Source organism: Anopheles gambiae, chromosome 2 (genome assembly GCF_943734735.2).
Source record: "Anopheles gambiae chromosome 2, idAnoGambNW_F1_1, whole genome shotgun sequence".
In the NCBI taxonomy this organism is placed as follows: domain Eukaryota; kingdom Metazoa; phylum Arthropoda; class Insecta; order Diptera; family Culicidae; genus Anopheles; species Anopheles gambiae.
In genome coordinates this window covers 105,469,525-105,491,649 of record NC_064601.1, presented here as the reverse complement: position 1 = coordinate 105,491,649, position 22,125 = coordinate 105,469,525, and the positions used below count along the sequence as shown (strand labels likewise).

At 49.9% G+C, this 22,125-nt stretch overlaps 3 protein-coding genes across 5 annotated transcripts; 2 read left to right on the top strand and 1 right to left on the bottom strand.

Moving 5' to 3' along the window:
• The first annotated feature begins 105 nt into the window (after positions 1 to 105).
• Positions 106 to 5,050, top strand: LOC1277271 (DAZ-associated protein 2). The gene is made up of 4 exons (XM_316720.5): positions 106 to 545; positions 936 to 1,009; positions 1,148 to 1,453; positions 1,552 to 5,050. The coding sequence occupies exons 1-4, from the start codon at positions 524 to 526 to the stop codon at positions 1,738 to 1,740; spliced, it is 591 nt and encodes a 196-aa protein (XP_316720.4). The 5' UTR covers positions 106 to 523; the 3' UTR covers positions 1,741 to 5,050.
• On the bottom strand, positions 4,286 to 10,612 carry LOC1277269 (uncharacterized). Of its 3 annotated transcripts, none has more exons than XM_061644983.1 (3): positions 10,476 to 10,612; positions 9,078 to 9,629; positions 4,286 to 7,718 (listed from the first exon to the last, which is right to left on the bottom strand). In XM_061644983.1, exons 2-3 carry the CDS (start codon positions 9,625 to 9,627, stop codon positions 5,809 to 5,811), a joined length of 2,460 nt encoding a protein of 819 aa, XP_061500967.1. In that variant the 5' UTR covers positions 9,628 to 9,629; positions 10,476 to 10,612; the 3' UTR covers positions 4,286 to 5,808. The 3 variants fall into 3 exon arrangements, with proteins under 3 accessions (XP_061500967.1, XP_316718.5, XP_061500966.1); XM_316718.5 differs by lacking the exon at positions 10,476 to 10,612 and adding an exon at positions 9,706 to 9,842; XM_061644982.1 differs by lacking the exon at positions 10,476 to 10,612 and adding an exon at positions 9,729 to 9,830.
• Positions 10,613 to 12,194: 1,582 nt separating this feature from the next.
• Positions 12,195 to 20,460, top strand: LOC1277267 (cyclin-T). Its single transcript, XM_316716.5, has 9 exons — positions 12,195 to 12,382; positions 12,463 to 12,580; positions 12,672 to 12,882; positions 12,977 to 13,022; positions 13,099 to 13,189; positions 13,269 to 13,430; positions 13,521 to 13,674; positions 13,776 to 16,807; positions 16,876 to 20,460. The coding sequence occupies exons 1-9, from the start codon at positions 12,198 to 12,200 to the stop codon at positions 17,374 to 17,376; spliced, it is 4,500 nt and encodes a 1,499-aa protein (XP_316716.4). The 5' UTR covers positions 12,195 to 12,197; the 3' UTR covers positions 17,377 to 20,460.
• The last annotated feature ends 1,665 nt before the right edge of the window (positions 20,461 to 22,125 follow it).

The window sequence follows — 22,125 nt, the reverse complement described above, 5'->3', positions numbered from 1 at the left end:
ATAAATTTTGAACGATTTCTACCTGCGCAATTAAAATTTATAATTGTTCACTCCGCATGTCCCAACCTTGCTTTACTTTGCCCCCTGCTGTCAAAGTGCGTTTTTTTTTTTCTTCACCCTTTCCTGTCAATCGTCCTGTCAACTTCGCCTTGCGGTGGGGATGAGGCCACCTCTCAGTTTCGATTCGCTCGGCCCGCAATCGATATCCAGTTTCACAAGAAGCAACGCGAGTCGAACCAAACTTTGTATTTATTTTTAATACAAGAAAGAAAAACGCTGTGCCCACATTTAGCTAAACTGTGTTTAACCGAGTTGCATTAGTGATAAACGCTAGTTAACAGTAGCTTTTAGTAGCGAAATTGGAAGCCTGCGAGCAAGGCAGCAAAGAAGCAAAGAGACAAACGCAACGCCTGTGCAGTGTGTTTGTGTGCGTGCGTGCGTGTGTGTGTGAGAGAGAGAAAGAGGAAAAGAAATTTTTCCTCATCTACTAACCAAAACAAACGCACAAGCACAAATTGCAGTCATGAACAACAAAGGAGTTAATGGTAAGTCGTATCTCATTCTCCAAGAAAGCTAATCTAATGCGAGGAAAGGCGTGCAGCAGGACAAAGGGGGAGCAGGTCTGCTTCCTAGAATCGTGCAAATTCGTCATCGATGATGATGATGATTGTGAAATTGTAGTTCAATGTTTCACCGTCACCGATTGGCGGAAGAGGCGGAATCCATTTTTCTGTGAATTACACATAAATATTAGCAAAAGGCAACAGAAGTAAAAAAAAAACACCAAAATCCTTTAAACGTTATTCTGATCGTTTCTAAAGAGTCGCTATCGTTTTCGTTGTTTATCTAGTATTTGCACAAGTATTAGTGAGGAAATGTAGGAAATGTTAGATGAAGACGGCCGTGCTAAATCCACTTTTCTTCTGTATTTACAGGATATCCTACGTATGACGCCGTACAGCAGGCCGCACAGCAGGCTGCATATCAGCAATACATGCATAACAACCAGGTGAGTCACTCGCATACACACACGAGCAAGCACTCGAGCCCCACGAGCGCACTTCTCTTTATCGCCCTCCCCTTCTACCCCGTTTTATCAATAATAATAATAACTCACGCCCTTTCGTCTCACACCCGCCGACTCCAGATGCACGCACATGCACAACTTCCGCCTTCGTACAACTCGGTGGTGACCAGTATGACGCCAACCTACCCGCCATATCCGCCCGGAGTCGTGCCCCAGCCGTACTACGCCAACAGCTGGAGCGTGAACCCGTCCCCCCAGGCCCAGTTTGCCCCGCAGCCACCGCCGTACGCGAGTGCACCGGCGGCCGTTGCCGCCATCCCGGCGCAGTCGATGCATCCGCAGATGTACCAGTACCAGATTGCGGCCGCTCCACCGCCCCAGGCCCAGCCACCGCAGGTCTACCAGACGCCCGTCTATCCGGTGCAGGTAAGCTGTTTTTGTTGTGGTAGAAAATTAAAAGTAAATACATGAAAATGGACAATCCACTAACCTTACTCTCCTCCTCCACTGTCATATACACACAGGGTGCCATGTTCGATGCCGGTGCGCGGTTCGGCAAGACCGGAGGCCAGCCAACGATTCCACCGCCACCGCCCGGGATCGCCCCGAACGCGGCCCAGATGGCCTCGATGCACGGTCAGCAGGTGATGATGGCCAAGAAGAAGAACAACTTCCTGCACGGTGGCAACGGGGGCGGCTACACGTTTTGGTGAAGTGTGACAGAGCGTGTGTGTGTGTGTGTGGTGCTGTGGTGCACATGCAGCCTTTTTGGTGCATTTCCGGCAGTAGGTGCCATGGGATAGGAGGGTTTGGTTGTGGATGAGAGCGGAGGGGGGGGGGGGCATGGGGGGTAGGGAGCAGGAAAAAACAAACCCGTGATGTTTCGGGAACCCGTTTAGAAGGGAGTTGAAAAGGCTGGACACGATTTACGAGAAGACTGCAATCCTAAGGAGAGTGACGCACGCGAATAGAAAGCTCTGTTACCAGTGGGGGAAGGGATGAAATTGGAACAGTTTGCGAGGGGAGTAGTGGGGGGGCAGCATGTAATGTGAGCATTGCGAAAAAAACGCATAGAAACAAAAAAGAAACGTTGCCGCACTCGGGTGAACGTTTTGGAGCGTTCTTACACGAAAGACTTGTAAGATGCTGAAGGACGAACATCAAACCAGTGGAGCCGTTTTGGGTTTCTTTTCAACCGTTTTTTTTTCTTATATCCGTATTATATTTGTATACGTTTGATGTTGTGTGCAGACGGAATTTTTTCCCTTTTCTTTTCATTTACGATCTACGAAAATCTTACTATAAAACATCAACTTTATATATTACCTTGATTATTGTGAACTTTTCCAACCTCCCCAGTGAATACATTCTTTTCAAGCAAGCACGATGTTTTTTTTACAGTTTGAATACTTTCACTCTCAAACAAGGAAAAGTTAGTACTCCTACCTATTCTTTTTGAATCCTAAACGGGTTTTGAATAAACAAAAACTTGTGTGTTCAAATGAAGAAATGAAATGTGTAAGCGAAATGAAAAAACAAATTAAAAGCAGAACTACATTGAAATCTGAGCATGAGGCACGTGGTTTGCAGTGCGCGTGTTAAATGTTGATACTGGAACGAAGCATAATAACAATACCTATACACTGACCCACACACTTAACAGACTGCTCAATATAGCAAACTTTATGAAGAATTAAAACAAAACAAAAAATACAAAAAACACACACACACACTCCAGACATGTGGAACATGACGCACAGCGAAGTGGGGGAGTCGAAGAGAGATGGGTGCTAGACTTTATAGAAAAAACGGGGTCGGGAAGCGGTCGAAGCGGACGTTGGCAGTGTAGGCAGCAGAGCAGGCATGTTTAGTAAGTAGCAAAATGGTTAATGGAATTCTCTATTACTTAGAGTGATCGAAACCCTTGTTCAATGCAAAAGGAACGAAAGGAAGGACACAGAAATAGTTGCAATCTACCAAGCAAATAAAGCATATAAACAACATCATCATCAAACCAAGTCATGTAGGGAAGCGGATCAGACAAAATCAGACAAGCGCAGGCAAAACGCAATAATAGCGGCAAACGAAGCGGGAAAACGAATCGTGTATGGTACTAGTGCCCTTTACCTTTTACCGCCAACCTTCCCTCAGTATATACATACATATATATATATATACACACAAATACTACATATAATTCCTCACACTTAGAGATGACCTCTCTCCCGCGTGTGTTCATCAGGCGCGGCAGCACCGAAACGGACAAGAAACGGAGGAAACAAAGCGCGCTAACTATGAAGCAATCTTCGAAAAGCAAACATATACACACACGCACAAGCACGTGTAATCGTACCCGGTGCGATAGATAATGCAACACAATATTGCCTTTTGTGTTTTAACTTTGTTTGCTGTTTTCGGTTGCCGCAGTGTTGCCGCCCCGTTATAGTTGTTACGAAAATCTTACTCCTCCCCCAGAAAATCGTATTGCCTGCATACAAGAAGGAGCTCAACGTGTTACTCGCTTTGTGATAGGAGAAGGGGTTGTCTAGCTAACTTGGTCGAAGGATAAGTGAAAGACAGGACCGGCACTGGCCTGATGGAAGAAAAGAGCAGCAGAAAGTAACCGGTAGAAAAGTTCAAAACCAAACGTAAGACTCAATACGAAGTGGTACTTCTGGTCCAGTGTCCAGACTACACCATCTTCCTTTCCTCTATCGCGAACCAGTCAGAACACCAGCCCAGAAGAATTCGTGTGTGTGTGTGTGTTGAGAAGGGCGACCAAATTGAAACGACCAAAATTAGAAGACTTTGAACGGAAACAAAAGCGCTAAATTAAACACACACCACTAACACGCAAATGAACACAAGCGTGTGGGGAGAAGTGACTTGAAGGGAGTCTCTTAAAAATTCTAACAATTCCAAACAACAAGCCTCTCGGTGCAGCGTAAAAAAAAGGAAGAAACTAGCCAGAAAGTTAAGCAATAGAGGAAGAGGAAGAGTGGCAGTAAAACAAAAAAAACACACAAAAGAACGCAAACGAATCGCGACACATTCAATTCAATTATAGCAAGTAGTAGTTTAGCGGAAAATTGCAGCGAGTTGAACGGTTTGATAAATAGAACGCATTGGAGTGTAGGCAACGGCAGACGGTAAACAAAAAGGAAAAAGTAGGAAAGGGTCCTTGAGCGAAAATAAGGAAATTGATTATTAAAATCCACAATCCCACAAGTGATCTAGTTTGGCTGAGAAACTTTATTAAAAAAAAAAAGAAAAACAACAAACAAACGAAACTATATATACTTATACATAATATTATACGTTAAAATCCATATTCAGGAAAGGATCGGATCGAGCACGAAGATGGAACAGAAATGCATGAATGAAACGGAGAAAGGATGAACACACGCACCTATTGCTTATTGCAAAACAAAACAAAACAAAAACTCGTAAAGGAAAGGAATGAGAATTGCAGCAAGGGAAGCGGTCGAAACGAAGAGGAATGCTTTAATATTAGCCAAAAGCGTGTGAAGCGTTGTAGTAGAGGTACCTACGGTAGGGCTGGTAATTTACTAAACTAATGAAATTGGAAGCATATGCCGAAGGAAAGAAGGAGATTGGCACGACGAAGGCGATCCGGTAGCTGAGAAAGTGGGATTTAGTTTTGTTTTCCATTCCGTTTCATTTGATATCTTTTATGTGTGTTTTGTGTGTTTCCGTTTCGTTTTTTTGAGTTTATTTGAATGTGGGCAAAGAAGAAGAAGAAGAAAAAAAAATGCATCTTTATATCTCATTTCTCAACAAAACCCCGCGCGCGCGCCTAGGTAATTCCAGTTTCGTTTCCACCAACGAACGTCGGTCGCATAAATATAAATGTATGGCATGTGATGCGTTTGTTTCCTTTTTTGTTTGTTTTTGATTTAGTGGCAATCCGGGCAAATGTACGATGCAATCCAAGCGAAAGGAAGTAAGCAAAAAGTATTTCAACAAAACTGATAAACGAATAAAGTGAAATTGAAAACACAACCCCTACAAAGGTTCCAAAGGTGGTGTTGGGTACGCTCAATGAAAGAAACGATGCATTTTGTATGCAGCGTTAATAGTGAAGGAGTGAATGAAATGTCTTTTACAAGGTAGCATAACGGAGTGATTGTTGAAGGTGTACAACAGTACCGTTTAACGTGGTTTTAGGCAGATGAATGAAGTTATTCATTTTTTCGTATTTACTTCTTTTTTAATGCTTTTTACATTATTTTTCTAGGCTCTGATAGTTCAATGCCATCGTCTTTTAGTAATCATTTAAATTACTTGTATATGCCAGACGCAACATCTACCCGCCAGAATATGTTTAAAGCAACCTTCACGGACTTGGTTGTTCGGAGTCATTCACTTGACATGAACAACTACCCTGAAATCTGGCGAGTCTTACACGCGAAGGAGCATGATGAAGATCAGATAACGTTGAGGACTGCTCTAGAGATCCAAAAAGTTTCTCCTTTCGGAAGTTGTTGCGCGAATGGAGCAAGGAAACTGACCGATGGTAACTGTCTCGTGTCTCGTGTCAAACAGGTACGTGCCGGGACAAAACGCTCAGTTTGAGTCAAAGAAAGCAACGCTGTCCTTAAACTTGCATTAGGCCGTTCCATGGAAGATGGCTATTTATTGGTTCTATCTCTATAAAACTATCATATCTTCATCGTAAAGTGTAATGTAGGTTGTGAAAACTCTAGTAACTAAAAAAAACACGCTCATGCTGCAACTCCACTTCAACGCAATTGCTTTCCTCACTTCTGGCGACGAGATTTTTGCTCCGAGCCACTCCCACCAGCCGCACTACTACTACTACTACTACTACCGCTCGATGGTTCCGCCTTTCCGGCCTTCGCCTTTTTAGCCTTTTCCTCGTCCGACGTGCCGCTCACTTCGTCCGTTGCGGTTGTGGTCGCCGTTTCGTTCGTACCCTTCGCTGCCGATTCTTTCCTATCCGTGGCAAGCCGGAGTTTTCTTTGCCTGGCCGTTAACGGTGATGGCTGTGGCTTTGGCTGTGCTTTAGGTGTTTGGTCGGTCCGGGCATCGCTTTCCTTTGGTGCCGTTGATGCGCTCTCTTCGACGGGTGCGGTGGTGCTCGTGTCGTCTGCATCCTTGGGCTGGCTGTTTTCCGTTGCGGTGATGGTAGTAGTAGTAGTAGTAGTAGGTTCCTCTTTTTCTGCAGCAACACTTGACTCCTCCGTTGCTTCTTCTGTTTTTGTATTTTTCTCTTCCTCTTTTTTGTCGCCATCGGCACCTTCCTTCGGTTGATCGGGAACGGTGGAGGGGGGTTCGGCCTGCCTTTCGTCAGTGGTTTCCGTTTCCATCGCTTCCTTGGCGCTTTCAGCCGCTTCTGTCGATGTGTCCATCGTGTCCATTTCGCCTACCTGCTCAGCGACAGTTGCTTCGTCCGGCTTTAGGTTCTTGTTGGGAATAATACTGACTGGCAGTAGACTCTCTTCTAAATCGACAATGCCATCATCCGTTTGGTCGACGGTAGCAGCAGCACTGGTGACATTGTTTTCGTTTTCCTTCGCTTCGGTTTGTTCCTTCTTCAATTCGCCTTCTGCTGCTTGCTGTTCGGGGGCAGGTTGCTCAGCCGGAGCATCTTCCTGCATCGCCATTGCTGCCCGGGACGACCGTGTATTGCGGACCCGCGGTACCGGCGTTACCGGTTCCGTTTTGATCACTTTGCGCTTGTTGTTTTCCACCTTTACCGGAGCCTTGGCGTCCACCGTGCCATCACCACCTGCCTTTGGCTCCACCTTTACCGCCTTCTTGTCCTCCGGCGCTCCGGCCTGCGTTGTAGCAGCGTTCGTCTCGTTCGCCGCTTTGGCGGATGATTTTTCCACCCCAGCCACCACCACCACCGGCGGCTCCATTCCGCTCACCTCGCCCTCTCCCTCCGATTCCGATTCGTACTTGCGCTTGTTGAACGATCGCTGCGCCGGCAGCTCCATGTGCAGCGGGCAGGTCACGTTCTCGAACAGGCCGGCCAGCGGTTCCTGGCACACCACGCCACTCTTCTCGATGCCGCACGCCCGGAACAGCACCTGCTTCTTGTCCTCCAGGATGTGCTTGCGGCAGTGCTTGCAGCAGGGCAGGGTGCGCTCCCCGCACTTCACCCCACCCTCCGTGTACGCACACTTGGGCAGCGAGGGGGGTTTCTGCTGCAGGCCCTCCGTCGCTTTGGCCCGCTTCTCCAGATATTTGCGCTGCAGAATCGCCTCCACCCCGTGCTTCCGGTGGTACCGGTTCAAACCCTTCAGCTGCTCGTACAGCATACGCTCGCGGGGCGTCTGCTTGACCTGATCGAAGATGCTGCAGTGATAGTCGCGCTCGGCCCGCTGCTCCCGCAGATAGTTGCGCCGGCGCTCGCGCAACACGTGCTGCAGGCGGTGGATCTGCTCGATGTAGAGCGTCTGCAGTCGGGTCAGCTTTTCCTTCGTGATGCGCGTCGCCTCCTCGGCCGTGTAGATGCCGGCGTGCTTCAGCGGGTCATCGCTCTGCGAGTCGACGCTCTCGTTGTCCGAGTTGTCCATCTCGTGCGCCTTCCAGGTGGAGCCGTACGTCGGATTGGCGAGCGCTTCATCCTCGTCGCTCGAGTCGGACGCATAGTCGAGGATGATCCGGCCGGCATCGTTCACCGTCGTAACGTCGACGTCAACTGGGAAACGGGGAGAGAGAGAGAGGGAGTGTTTCAATCATTGATGGCGCTATAAATACTTCATACTGGATGATCATTGTTAACGTATACATTGAGTACTCTAGAAGCTTACAAATTATGCTTCTTAGAAGAAGCTTACAAAAAACAAGCTTATCGATCGTTTTTTCGTGCAAAATGTCCAAACAATAACATCTCTTTGTGCAGAGACGTTGGGTTGTCTGTTGCGGAATAAATCAAACGATTGATACAACCACTACGCATTCATCCCGGAACTCGTCCGTCCTTCACAATATAAATAGTACAAAGCCCGCCGCCTGTGCGTCATATAAAAGGCCCGCGCAAAGCGCCCGGTAGGCTCGGAGAACACACCACAGCAAGAAAATGAGAGGACTTGTACTCTTCACGCTGCTTATCGCAGGCACGGCCCTGCTGGCCAGCGGACAGACTATTAACGTCGGGATAACGACCAACTCGGACGGTTCGATCACGCTCGCCACATCGGACGGCTCGCAGAGTGTCACCATCGCGGCCAACTCTCCGAACCTGCTGGCGGATCTGACCGCCATCCTCAACACGATCATTGCCAACGCCCTGACCACCACGGTTGCTACTACCGCGGCAACGACGGCGACCGCACCAGTTACCGCAGCTACGACGGCAGCAACGACGGCGGCCACGGCAGCGACGACGGCCGCTACCACCGCTCCTACGACGGCTGCCACCACGACGACCACAACGGCAGCTCCGACGACGACGACGACTACTGCCGCACCGGTTACTGGGTCGTGCGGTCGGGGTGGTGGCTACCGGACGGGTCTTGGCTTTGGTATCGGCGCCGGAATCGGCATCGGTGGCTTCCGTTTGGGCGCCGGGGTGTATGGAGGTGCCCGACCCGGTACCGGTATTGGTGGCAACTTCGGCACAGGTGGAACGATCGGCACGGGCGGAAGCATCCCGACCGGTACCGGTATCCTCCCCGGTGCAATCAATCTAGCCGGACGGGGCCTCAGCTCTGGCGTGAACCTGCTCGGTAATGTGATTGCCGCCAAGACCAACTTCGAGGGACGCACGATTTACAACGGTGGCACGATTGGCGGTGGACTGGCCCAGGCAGCGGGCAGCCTGATTGGCGGTGCGGCCGCCGGTTTGGGCAATGTGGTGGGCAGCGTGCTCGGCGGAGTGCCTCGCGTTGCCGGTTCTGCCTCGCTGAATGCCGGTGCCGGCCTGTCTTACCAGCGACCGGTAGTGTATGGTTAAGCATTCATCGCCACTTGCCAGAAACAATATTCGATCGATACATACAAATACACTAACATGCAAAAACAACTTGCGCAAATCGCATAAGGGCTGCTCACTCACCGAAAGGATCGACCGAGGGCGTTACAACGTCCACATCCGTGTCGTCATCGTCCTCATGTACGGTTATCTTCAGCGGTGTGCTGCTTCCCAGGTAGTGCTGCTTCACCTTGTCCACCTTCACGTGGTGCGTTAGACCGTTCAGCAGCGTTTCGGTCGTCTCCACCGGCACCAGCTTCCCGATCGTGGACTTGGTCTTGATCAGCTGCGTCTGGCGGCTGTGCTCGAAGCAGTAGTTGGAGCCGTAGTCCCGCTTGGCGTCGTACTTCGGCGACGGCTCCAGGCAGCGGCGCCCGTTCGCGAACTCGTACTCGCACTGCTTGTACGGTGCGTCCGGGTCCTGCAGGATGTGCCGGAAGCAGTAGGCGTACGAGTCGACACGGGGCAGCGTACACTCGTATTGTGTGTTGGAGCAGACCTTGGCCTTTTCTTCGATCTCTTTCTGGATCTGGGTGCGGAGGGCCTGTGCATGGTCCATCGCCTGACTGGAGGTGCCCGGGCTCGGCCCGCCGCGACTGCCCGTGCGTCCCGCGTGTAGGTGTGTCGGTCCCATCGCTGCCAAAAACAGAGGCACGAATAATTGGTTAGCAATTAGCGAGACGCTTGCGAGGTTAACGATATGTTCTGGTACCAAAAAATACAATTCCCGCGTACAATGAAAGAACTGTTGTTGGAAAGCAATAATATTTACGCGGAGCTTCGAGAAACACACTCTTCTGGCTGAAATGACGCTTCGCATTGAAGAGATTTGACGTTTGAAGAAAAAAAAATAGGCATTCGATGACAGGGCAAACAAATGCGAGGTTGGCTCATAGATATCATCAAATGTCGTTGTGGCGAAGATCAAGATAATTAGATAATGGTTTAAAAAAAGTGTTGGAAAATTGATATTATTGATAGAAGTATTCAATACGTTCACTACATTCTACAAAGCTTAAATGATGTGAAATAAAAAAAATGTTTCAATAAACTCGAAAACACGTATTTTTCATTTTATAAACACAACAATAATTTAAAAGACCATTTTAAGTTGTTGATATAATATAATATCTTAAGACCAATTAGGGAATCAAAATAACAACTAGAACATTTCCTGTTACTTAAAAATGCTCTGAGACACAGATTGCAGTTATTTGTCCAGGAAAAAACCTTTTTTCACTTCAACAAAACTGAATGATTTAATGAATTAATGAATTAATTACATATTTACTGAAATTCCTTGCAAAACTACTAACTGTATATGCAAATGATTCGATAATTCAAAACAAGATTTAAAATTTTCATACGAAATTGCCTCTCATTGCCAACGATCCAACCTGTCAGACGCCGTAGCGCGCGCACACGCCCACTGTGCAGCTGTCAGGTGGCACTGGGACGATCCAACCCGCATGCTATACTGACCTTGGTTGTGAGGTCGGCCATTACGGAGTGAAAAACATATTTGTGGAGTGCATTTTTCTACACCAAAATAATACCATCTAACTCACATACCACCAGCTGGTTTCGGTTGCCTTGCCTGCCCGAACGCACTGCCCAACGTTTCGGATAGTTTTCCAGCGCAGCAACGGCGGCCCAGCACGTGCACGACACGATTTTCACAACCGGAGGCCCACACAGGCAGCAGAAGCCAAAGCCAGAATCGTAACCCCAACCAGCGGAAGGGTCTAGAGAGACGAGCGTGGCGAGCGGGAGAGAGAGCGAGAGAGCAGAGCGCAAAGCAAAACCGACACGACGTAAGAAGGGCCAGCACCCCGACTATCTGGACCTCGTGTTGTCTCGTCCTCCCGACTGTTCCGATTCCGTCTGGCCGCTTTCGGTGTGGCCGCTCTGCGTGGTCGAATGGCGTCGCGGAGTAATACCTGGCGTGACGACAGGCTGCAATGAAATGATGAAATAATTGCTCCAACCATAATCACACTTTCACACACATACACACATACACAAACACGTACACATGCGTACAGATGGACACGCACACTAGATGTACGGATTGAACAACGCTTTACGCGGGTTCGCCAACTTGACCGCGTGTGCGACGACGGTGGTGGTGGTGGCGGTCCGCTGCTGCAGCCCGATGGCAAGCAAAGCTGACTGTAGACTGGCCCGCTCGATTGGCGCATACTGTTAGAAACCAGCCTCTCCCTTCCCTTTCCCTCGTTAATCCTCCCCGAAAAGCCCCGGCCGAGCGGTGTTTTGATGGGAAAGGCAGGCAAAAGTTATCTGTGTGACGTTGCAAAACAAAAATCACGCTGTCCAAGCAATTGATCGCCATATTTCAGCCCCCGTCTCTGCTTGCACGGAAACGGGCTCGTGAGCACACGTGTGTATGTGTGTATGCGCGTGAGTGAGCGAGAGAGAGAGAGAACGACGACTGTGCACTTAACGGTAACCCGTCGCGCGTCCTGTGTGTGTGAGTGCGGTCGATAAACAGTGGGCTGGAAGTGCCTGTGTGTGCGTGTGCGTATCGCGGTCAACACTCACACACGGTGTCAAAACGGCTTCGCAAAGAACGCATCATCTGCTGGGAAAAGTGAAACGTGCAAAAGGTTGGTGGTGGTACGGGTACGTCGTCCTCCTCGTCTTCGTCTAGCGGCAGTAGTAGGCGGTCTGTATTATTGTTCTGAAACGTCATCGTCACCGCTCGTCACAAAAAAGAAAAACAAAAGCAAAAAAACAGCGTGTGCATTGGTGTTCTGATGGATAAACACAGCCCCAGAACCATCAACACGATTGTCGTCGCACGCGATTTGGTGGTGTTGATAAAGTAGTGCAAAGAAAGCTCACACTTCCGGTGCCCGGTGCTATTCCCCCGGTCTCCCCACTCCCACACATACAATCAACTGGGAAATAAGGAGTAATAAGCCGGAAATGAAGCCAGCCCTCTAAACGCGCAGAACGTGAAAACACTCGTGTCACGCCTCGTGCGAACACTTTTGCGTCGTTGGTGACGCGGTTCTTCCGCCTGTAACCGCGCGGCGGGTGTGCGTGTACAATCGAACGCTTCCGGTTAAAAGTGAGCGAAAAACAGAGAGATAGAGAGCGAGAGAGAGGGAGAGTGTGTGCGAGAGAAGGAGGCGACCGATCCGCTGCAGCACCTTGCTTGCCCCACAAAACACACCTTCGATGGCTTCTGGCAGTGGTAGCGCAAGCGGAACGACGAGCAAGAACGATGACTCCAAATGGTACTTCACGGCCGAGCAGCTCGCCAACTCGCCGAGCCGCAAGGCGGGCATGGACGCGGACCAGGAGCTTATGTACAGACAGCGAGCCGCCAACCTGATACAGGACATGGGCCAGCGGTTGCAAGTGTAAGTGGATGTTGTTCGCCCGTTACTGAATCTTACTTGATCCTGGTGTCCGTTTTCTTCTTTTCCCCTTGCTTCCGCAGATCACAGCTCTGCATCAATACGGCCATCGTGTACATGCATCGGTTCTATGCGTTTCACTCGTTCACGCAGTTCCATCGCAACAGCATAGCGGCGGCCGCCCTGTTCCTAGCAGCAAAGGTAATGCAAGAAAACGACCCATCTAAAAAGGGAAAAGTGTCTCTCTATGTGTGGTTTTGTGTTTTGGCATTTCCCAACCCCGCCCCCGTAGGTCGAAGAGCAACCACGCAAGCTCGAGCACATCATCAAGGTGGTGCACATTAGTCTCGGGATGGAAGCGCCGGATCCGCTGCGGGAAAGCTACGCCGAACAGGCGCAGGACCTGGTGTTCAACGAGAACGTGCTGCTGCAGACGCTCGGCTTCGATGTGGCGATCGATCATCCCCATACGCACGTGGTCAAAACATGCCACCTGGTGAAAGGTAACGCTTCCCCCCCCCCCACCTCCCCCCCCCTAAGTGGTGCCGTTTTTTCTCTCCAAAGACTAACTTTTGACACACTCACACACATTTGCAGCTTCCAAAGATTTGGCACAGACGTCCTACTTCATGGCATCCAACAGGTATGTGCTCCAACAGGCCGGCACGCAATAATTATTACTATAATTATTAACACCGGATAAAATCCCTCTTTTATAGCTTACACCTTACAACCATGTGCCTGCAGTACAAACCGACGGTTGTGGCCTGCTTCTGCATACACCTTGCCTGCAAGTGGTCCCGCTGGGAGGTAAGTGTAAGCGCGAACTTCCTCGATTTAGCTCGGTCGTAGCGTCGGAATATCACGCATTTTCGTATGATCTTCCCAGATCCCCCAGTCGAACGAGGGCCGGCACTGGTTTCACTACGTGGACAAGACAGTAACGCTCGATCTGCTGAAGCAGCTGACGGATGAGTTTCTTCACATCTTCGACCGCTGCCCGACGCGGCTGAAAAGCAAGATGAAGTCGATACGGGCCGACTCGGGTGCGGTAAGTGTTTGGTTGCTTGGTCGACCCATTTTTGTTTTGCCTTGTAGTTACGATGCTCAACTGTATACTTTTTTCTCTGCTCCTACGCAGGAGGAATCGGGCAGACGAACAGGTGGAAGCAGTAGCAGCAGCAACAGCCTAATGGCGGCACCATCCTCATCGTCCGTACCGCGCGGCCTGGATGAAGCCAGCACCGGCTCATCGTCCGCCTCTAGTCATCATCGTCCCAAACAGGGTTCCAGCTGTAAGATCGTTTGTCCCTTTCAAACCCCTCTCTGCCTCTCTCTCTCACTCACGCACACACCCAGCAAAACTAATTGGTTGGATCGTTTTCTGTCTTTGCAGCCGATATGATGAAACCGCACGGTATGTCGTCTTCCGGAAGCCATCAAAAGATTCCTTCCTCCTCGTCGAGTTCCGCCAGTTCCCGGTCGCGCTCCGACCGGCCTCCCTCCGCCTCCGGTACGCTCGCCGGGCAGCCGCAGCAACAGCCGCCACCACCGTCCCAGCATTACGGTAGTGGCAGCAGTAGCAACAGCAGCAGCAGCACGAGCAGCAAGGGCCCGATGTCGTCGCATCGGGGCAGCATGCAGCAGCCGTCCTCGCTGCAACTCAACCCGTCCGGTGCGGTCCCATCGCAGCGTTCCGGCTCGGGGTATCAGGGACACGAGGGCGGCAGCAAATCGCGCCAACCCTCGTCCGCTTCCGGGCTGCTGCAGCAGGCCAGCGGAGGTGCGCCCGCCGGAAGCGCTGGCGGAAGCACGGCTTCCTCCGGCTCTTCGTCGTCCATGCATTCCGGCTACAATCAGATGAAGGCCGACCGGCACGGCAGCAGCGGCCAGAAGCTGCCATCCAAGCCACCGTCCTCTTCGTCGTCCTCGTCCTCATCGGGTGCTGCCGTGGGCGGTCCCAACTACGGCACGAAGCAACATCCGGCTCCATCGTCCCAGCCGTCGTCGTCGTCTCTCTTTTCCCATCCGCCCAGCTACAACCAGTCGATCAGTGGCCGAACGACGAACGTCCCGCTCGCCGATCAGCAATCGGCGACGAGCGGTAGCAGCAGCAGCAACAGTGGCAGCAGCAGTAATCAGCCAAAACCGGAGCCCAGCACGTTCCGGTTGCTCGACGAGTCGATCGGCCGGCTGGCGGACCCGATGCAGATGTGCACGCCACCGAAGCAAAGCAAACCGTCGTCCATCTTCAGCCCGGACTGGAAGGACTCGCAAACCGAATCGCTGCAGAACCTGCCGTCGGGCAAATCGCGCTCGAGCGGCCACTATGGTAATGTGGCGTCGGCCGGTGGTGCGCCAGCCGACCGATTGCTGAAACCGCCCAAGGGAAGCCCGAGCGGGAAGAAGCAGCAACAGCAGCAGCAGCAGCACCACGGCATGGCTGGTTCGCGCTCCGATGGCCAGAAGAAGGATCGCCGCATGGACGGTTCGGTTGGGGGGCTCGCCGGGCAACAGCCACCCGCTTCCAGCAAGCATCAGCCGATGGGCCACGACAAGAAGTCGCTCGGCCCGCCCAGTTCCTCCCTGCCGATGGTGGGCGGCACCACCAACCTGAGCAGCACCGGTAGCAATAATGGTAGCAGCAGCAACAACAGCCACACTAGCCACAATTTGAAGCGGGCGCTGGACGGTACGGCCATGCCCCCGCACCAGGACCCGTCCGGACCGCTGGGCAGCCTGACGGGCAATGGTGGCAACACTCATTCCAGTGGCAACGCCGGCGGCCTGCTGTCGTCGCAGGCGAAGCGACCGCACCCGAGCAACGAGCAGATCCGGCAGGACGACGGGACCGACTTTCGAGAGCAGAAGGTGCGCCGAACGGCGGAACCGTCCGGCTCCTCCTTCCTCCCGTCGTCCGGCTCGCCCTCCGACCAACTGTTCAACTCGTCGTTCGACCTGGCCAGCACGTTCGACAAGATGGACGATTCGTCGTCGCTGTTCAACTTCAACGATCCCGGCTCGCTGCTGTCCCAGCCGCTGCTGAGCGACTCGAAACCGTCGACGCTGGCCAAGAGCGGCGGCATCTTCAGCAACACGATCAACGGCATCGAGACGAACGCGGCACTGGTGAGCAGCCTGCTCAAGGAGAGCCTGTTCAACGAGACGCCCAAGTTTGGCTCCCTGTACGGCGGCACGAGTGATCCGCCGCCCAGCAGCGGATCGCGCACCGATGTGACCGACTCGAAGCCGCTCGATACGACGGGTGGCTCCTCGGCACAGCCGGCGAATGAAACGAAACCACAGCTTGCTTCGATGGAAAGTCTGCTCGGGCTTCCACCGACTTCGGCCGCCTCTGGGCAGCAACAATTGCCAACTGCAGCCGGCGGTGGTGGCCCCAACGATGCCACCCAGCCCGGTGCGGTTCCACCTTCCTACCCGTGGGTGACGACCGGCAACGCTGCCCAGATGGGTGACGCTCCTGCAGCCGCTACCGCCACCGCACCCCCGACGGCAGCACTGGCTCCCGCCTCCGCCGATGTCGCAGCACAACAGCAGCAGCAACCGGCAGCGACTGCCTCGACCGCTTCCGACCCGGACACCGACACCGGCGGCCATCGGTCCAAATCGGAGAAGAAAAAGAAGAAGGAAAAGCACAAGCACAAGGAAAAGGACAAGACGAAGGACCGCGACCGGGAGGAGAAGAAAAAGCACAAAAAAGACAAGGACAAGCACCGGGATCGGGAGCGCGACCGGGAGAAGGGCGACCATCATGCCGGGGCGACGGGTGCCGGTCCGGATGGGGCCGGCGCCGGCCATCAGGGCGTCGGTCACTCGGCGCCGCAGGATCCGCCCGGCCCGATCAAGATCAAGCTGAACCGGGCGATCCTACCGCCCTCGGTGGATGGCGTCGGGTTGCACGGGTCGGGGTCCGCCCCGTCCGGTGGGCCGGCGAACGATGGGCTGAAGATAAAAATTCCCAAGGACAGACTGTCCGGTTCGTCCTCACTGCCCGGCGGCGGCGGTTCGGCAGCGGCCGGCGGTTCGTCCCACGGAGGTGGTGGTGGTCCGTCCGGCGGCGGCGTCGGAGGAGGAGGATCGGCTTCCTTGAAGTTGAAAATTTCCAAGGATAAGATAGAACATTACAACATCAGCGCTACGAGCGATGGTGGTGGTGGCACGGGTGGAATTGGCAGCGGTGGTGCGTTGGGGGCGGCCGGGCTACCGATGGGCGGTCCGAGCGCAATGGGCGGCCCCGGTGGCAGTGGTAGCAAAAAGAAGGACAAGGATCGCGATAAGGATCGCGAGAAGAGCAAATCCAAGTCCTCCAGCTCGTCGTCGTCGGCGGAGCATGGCAGCCGGCAGAATGGGGGAAGCGGCGGCGGCTCGGCGGCTTCCGGCAACAGCAGTAGCAAATCTTCCAGCAAGGTACGTCGAGTGGGTAGCAAATGTTTGTGTAGCACTTCATTTTGCAATCGCATTTCTTTCACTTGCAGAATCTTTCAACGTTACAGCAACCCCAGCAGCAGCAGCAGCAGCAGCAGTACGGTATGTACAATGCGAACCAATCGATGCAGGCGACCAACGCAGCAATGGCATCAATGGCTGGGATGGTGCCAGGCGGCGGTATGCACGGTGGCAGTTACCATCAACAGCCCGGTTTCGACTATCTACAGCAGCAACAATCGGTCGCAGCACTCCAGCAGCAGCAGCAACAGCAACAGCAGCAGTACTATTCCCAATACGGTCAGTTCGGCCAACAGCAGCAGCAGCAGCAGCAACAGTTTCAGCAACAAATGGCCGCATCCGGTCCTGGTTCGATGCTGCTGAACGCATCGTCCGGGCCGGCAGGGATGCTCGGTAAGCTACCGGGGCAACCAGGCGGCGGCGGCGGTGGTTCTACGGGCGGTCTGCAACCGTCCGCACTGCCACCGTACTACTACGGTGGAGGTTCCGGTACGGGTACGGCCACCAACCAGGGTGCTGGTAAAAAATAAGACTCTACAATGCTTCGTCACTCGACGGAAGGAGCAGGCAATGATGCATTTGTGTATGCCACCGTGGCACACTGGACTCAGTCAACTCCCGCCTTCCACTGGGTCACCTAGGGGTGGGGCGGTGGAGGAACGCTTGTCAGTGGGGGAGAAGCCTTGTACGCTCGATGGTGGAGAGCGTTGATTGTTTGTTGCTTTTTTAAGGCTTCAGTTTGATTAGGATTTATCTTTGTATATAGTTTTGGATCGATTTAGCATTCTTAAATTCTTCTTTTGGACTGTAATATTTTCGAACATCATCGTTGTGTTTAAGTAGACTATTTGCTACCCCTTATTTTACCGCGTGGTCGTGTGTGGACAGTGGACATACACACACACGGACGTACACAGAGAGAGAGAGAGAGAGACAACGTGCGGAAGTGCACCACCACTTTCACGCCTGCACAGCCACCTGCCCAGGGCAAACGGTGGGGTCAGTTCGGTTCGGTCCGGTTCGGTGTGCGCTGAATCATCCGCAGAGAATCTTATTCTATCGTGAAAAGCAGTATAGTGTTATTAAGGGTCGGTTTTACTCAGCCGATGTTACGGACATTTCAATCACGTACCATGTATGGTAGTTTTTTGAAACAAAACATAGAGAGCGAGAGAGAGAGAGAGAGAGAGAGAGAGAGAGAGAGAGAGAGAGAGCGAAAGGGGTCGCTGTTATAGATGTGTTATCCCCCTAGACCGCAGCTAGACGATGTTTATTTTTATATACCTTAATTTAACGGCGAACCCCGATTAATGTTATCTTCCACAAGCCGAACCAAGACTCAAGCATCCTCCCCGTCGAGATTCGCATCATCATGCGCAATAGACAGTTCCACGTGGAATGATGGGTGTTCCCACTAGCGAAAAAGAAAAACTGAGTGTACAGATCCAACAGTTGGCACAGTCCAAACTCTCGGCAATCCTTACCTTGTGCTGCACTTTGCGGCAGTGAATTTCGTAAGACATTCTGTTAATTTGTACGGCACGATGTGCGCCACTGTACGATTGAAATGGAATACACAAAATGCGGCGGAATTATGCTGAATGGAAAAGAATACCTGTGTGTGTGTGTGTATGTTTGCGTTATCGACATGCATATGTGTGTGTGTGTGTGTGTTTTTTTTTACTTCCTGAATGGTTGTTGGCTCCCCCCTTTTCGTCTGTGTGGAAGCAACACGGAATCGAGAATAGTGTGCTCTCTCGTGTTCGGTCTCGTATTGGGGTATACAGCCTGCTCAGTCCTGCAACTTGTTGCGCTGGTAACTATGGGGCCCAGAACAAGTCGTTCAAACGTTCCGTTAAACAAAGGTTAATAGCGAATGACGCGCTACCGACGTATTAATTTAAGCTAGCGAAAGAAACAACAAAAAGAAACACATGTATTTGTACGGTTCACTATGAACTACAGGAGTGGCACTCAAATGTTGTGTTAAAAACAGATTCGAGGAAAGAAGAGGAAGAAGATACAAAAAAACGGAAACCTGAATCGAAAAACCTATACAATGCTGACAGCATTTTTACTTCCTCTCTTGTTCACATCGATCAACTTCCTAGAAGTGAAAAAAAAATTGGTTTGTTGCTATTTGTGCTGCGCCTTCACGTGGTTTTTGGTTTCTTCCCTCTCTCTCTCTCTCTCTTTCTCTGATGGCTGTACGACTATTACGCCGTGGCGAAAATAATGTTTGAGATTAGGAAGTTTTGTTTTATTTGTATAAGCGTATCAAAAAAGGAAAAGAAAAACACACAAATTGTATCGAAATAATGCTGCGTAAAATTCAAATTCCTGACCACAAAAAAAAAACATTTAAACCTAAACATAAAAACTTTGAAAACACTGGAAAAAAACGGATACAAAATTGAGCAATCATACAAAAAAGGAAAAGACAAAATTACAAAACACAAAAAAGGTAACAAAAATAATTAAAATTAAACTCCCGCAGCAGGGAGAGATGTTTATAGATAAATTAAAATCTTAGTCGATCGTACAGCTACAGAAGAAAAAAGAGAGAAAAAAGAGGATAAAGGCGAGTTGGAAGATGGATACTATTGGAAATTGGAAAATAATAGGCCCGCAACGTTTCACTACGAGTCAGACTCGCGGTTGCGAAGTGGTTAATGAAATTATTATCAATACAACCACAACAACAAAAAATACTATTACAAAACAAAATATGTTTACCTAAACACAAAACAAAAGGAAAGCGAAAATGGAAAAAAACTGTTTGAAAGTTACAGCTCTGTATAAAACAAGATACAAAGATTGAAAGGAGAAAAGGCGTTCGAAACAAAAAAAGAATTATATCAATTATACACAATGTGTGAATAGTCGGTGGGCTGCAAATTGCGGATTGCTGTGGGCTGTGTGGGACACTCTTAAACCGCCTCCCCCTGCCGGCTGAAGATAGACTACACTGTCCCGTGTTTATGGCCTGGACACCCCCTCCCCCCCTCCCCATCCCAACCCTGTGTCTGGTAATCTGTGTAAGGATGTACCGAAAGTACTAAATAAACGTTGAGATTGTGGGGCGCGCACGCTACTGTTGCGCGTGCTATACAAGCAATGCCGAGCGCGATGTTGTTCATGGTGTACTGGGTGTAGATGCTGTTTTTGGTGGCTGCTGATCGGGTGCCATCGCAACCATTCACACTTACTATCACGGTGTATCAAGCTTACCAACTTCTCGTTCAGAAACAATATGTTGAAAGCTATTCCACCACACCAGCACCGGTCTGCTCTCACGCAAAACCAATTAATATCACGATACATGGGAAGGAGCCGTTTGGATAGTTGCTTCTAACATAGCAAGCAGGAAAGAAAGGAATAGTAAATAAAAATCCAGAAAAAAGCGAAAATAAACCGAAAGAAATAGCAAGAGAAAGAGAGAGAGAGAGACGATGGTGGGACGGACAATCCCCCCCTACGTATTAAATACAACCAAACGATTGTTGCAAAAAAGAAGTGCAGTTACCGGGTCTAGCAAAAGGTAACGAGTTAAACGTAACTAAGCAAATTACTACACACTTAATGGAAAAAAGAAAGCATTAACATAAGAAAAACACAAAGCATACTTTAAAAAGGGATACCATTTATAACAACAAAATACCCACACAACACATAACACAGCAAAACAAAACAAGAGAAAACAGTCGTAAAGCTGCTATACACAACAAAACAAAACATTAAAACACTCGAACTGATAAGTCTGAACATTAGCTGGAAAACAAACTTTAAGTAGAGCGTGGTTTGCGTGGTCGAGGCAGAAGTTTGCCACCCCTTCCGGCAGGGGTGTGCGATCATAGTTAGTCCAAGCGAGTGAGAGTGAGGAAAGCGATGCAAATGGAAGCCGTTGTCAAAGCAGAACGACGAGACAGGCCAGAAGCGTACTGGAGGAAATTGATATGCAAATAGAAATATATAACTAATTTGTTAATGAAAAAAAAAAACAACAACAGATACACACACTTTAAAGAATTCAAATCAACTAAACCCCCGTACTTTACCAATGTCTTTAAAATAAAGAAAAGAAAAACCAAAATGAAACTATAAACGCAAGGAGAAAGAGTTTGGCTCATTCCATCTGGGACGTATAACGTCTTTAACCCTTCATACGTCATACGTGGAAAACAGTGGATCGGATCGTGTTCGTATTTATGTTATTCAAATTACGTTGTGCTTAGGAGAAACAATGCACGTTTATTTAAAACACCTCAGATGAAGTGCATCTGGACATACAGCACAGAGTAAGGGGTGTATCAAATATCCAGACTCTTGGGTGCTGCTCTTTTCGCTTCCGTATGGAATTATAAAAATAAATGAAAATAAACCGGGACAAACTCCAGCAAAAAGAAAAGAAAACGAAAGCTATACAGGAATTTGGTCATTTCATTAAGCCTTTATGTTTACAATTAATTTTTTAAATTTTATTTTATATCCCCTTTTAGTTTAGCTTGATTCGTAAGTGTATTATGCGTTTAAGTTTAAGTTTAACGAAACAATAAAAATGTAAATTAATTCTGTGGAGTTGCTTTCATTTCATTTTATTTTGTATTTAATACTGATTCTAAAGGAACAAAGAAAGAAATCAAGAAATAAAGAAATAAATACAGAAAGAAAAGACACTATGAGTAAAATTGAATGCAAATAGTGCATTGCGTGCAATCTTTTATGACGGTATCCTAAAGTAGATTAGCATGGCATCCTTATTGCACAGGCTCAATTGGAATCCAATTGGAGATACAATTCAAATGTGCCTATCCAATGACATCATCGCTTCCCATCATTTCTAGTGCGCAAGAGGCAAGAAAGTGTGCCAAAAATATCAGAAACTGTGCATAAGTCATGTGTTTGACTCTTCTTCTTCTTCTTTTTGGCTCAACAACCGTTGTCGGCCAAGGCCTGCCTGTACCACTTGTGGGCTTGGCTACGAGACCGGCTCATGTGTTTGACACCTCTGTATTTTAGCGCAAGCACGCATTAACCAGTCCAGGTTGAGCGTTCGGATGGTCAAATTGCGTTCCTAACATCAACAGAATAGGCGATTTCTGGAAGAGTCATGATGAACAATGTTTTACAATATAATTTGCCGTGTAACGTGTAGTTGATGGTTACTCGCTTATGTCTTTTCCAGGACCTTTATTGGTGATGCACGTATCGACCGACGGATAGCATTCCTTGCAGCCCAAGACGTACGAATCGACAGTCGATGAGAATCGGGCCGGTTA

What these genes read in the sequence shown, in the direction of transcription:
- LOC1277271 (XM_316720.5), top strand. Translation starts at nt 524, where the DNA reads ATGAACAACAAAGGAGTTAATG. An exon ending in GAACAACAAAGGAGTTAATG is followed by an intron (nt 546 to 935) that starts GTAAGTCGTATC and finishes CTGTATTTACAG; the next exon opens with GATATCCTACGTATGACGCC. An exon ending in CGCCCGTCTATCCGGTGCAG is followed by an intron (nt 1,454 to 1,551) that starts GTAAGCTGTTTT and finishes ATATACACACAG; the next exon opens with GGTGCCATGTTCGATGCCGG.
- LOC1277269 (XM_061644982.1), bottom strand. Translation starts at nt 9,813, where the DNA reads ATGCGAAGCGTCATTTCAGCCAGAAGAGTGTGTTTCTCGAAGCTCCGC. An exon ending in CCAACAACAGTTCTTTCATT is followed by an intron (nt 9,630 to 9,728) that starts GTACGCGGGAAT and finishes TGTTTTTGGCAG; the next exon opens with CGATGGGACCGACACACCTA. An exon ending in GCCCTCGGTCGATCCTTTCG is followed by an intron (nt 7,719 to 9,077) that starts GTGAGTGAGCAG and finishes CCCGTTTCCCAG; the next exon opens with TTGACGTCGACGTTACGACG.
- LOC1277267 (XM_316716.5), top strand. Translation starts at nt 12,198, where the DNA reads ATGGCTTCTGGCAGTGGTAGCGCAAGCGGAACGACGAGCAAGAACGAT. An exon ending in CCCTGTTCCTAGCAGCAAAG is followed by an intron (nt 12,581 to 12,671) that starts GTAATGCAAGAA and finishes CCGCCCCCGTAG; the next exon opens with GTCGAAGAGCAACCACGCAA. An exon ending in TACGGGCCGACTCGGGTGCG is followed by an intron (nt 13,431 to 13,520) that starts GTAAGTGTTTGG and finishes GCTCCTACGCAG; the next exon opens with GAGGAATCGGGCAGACGAAC.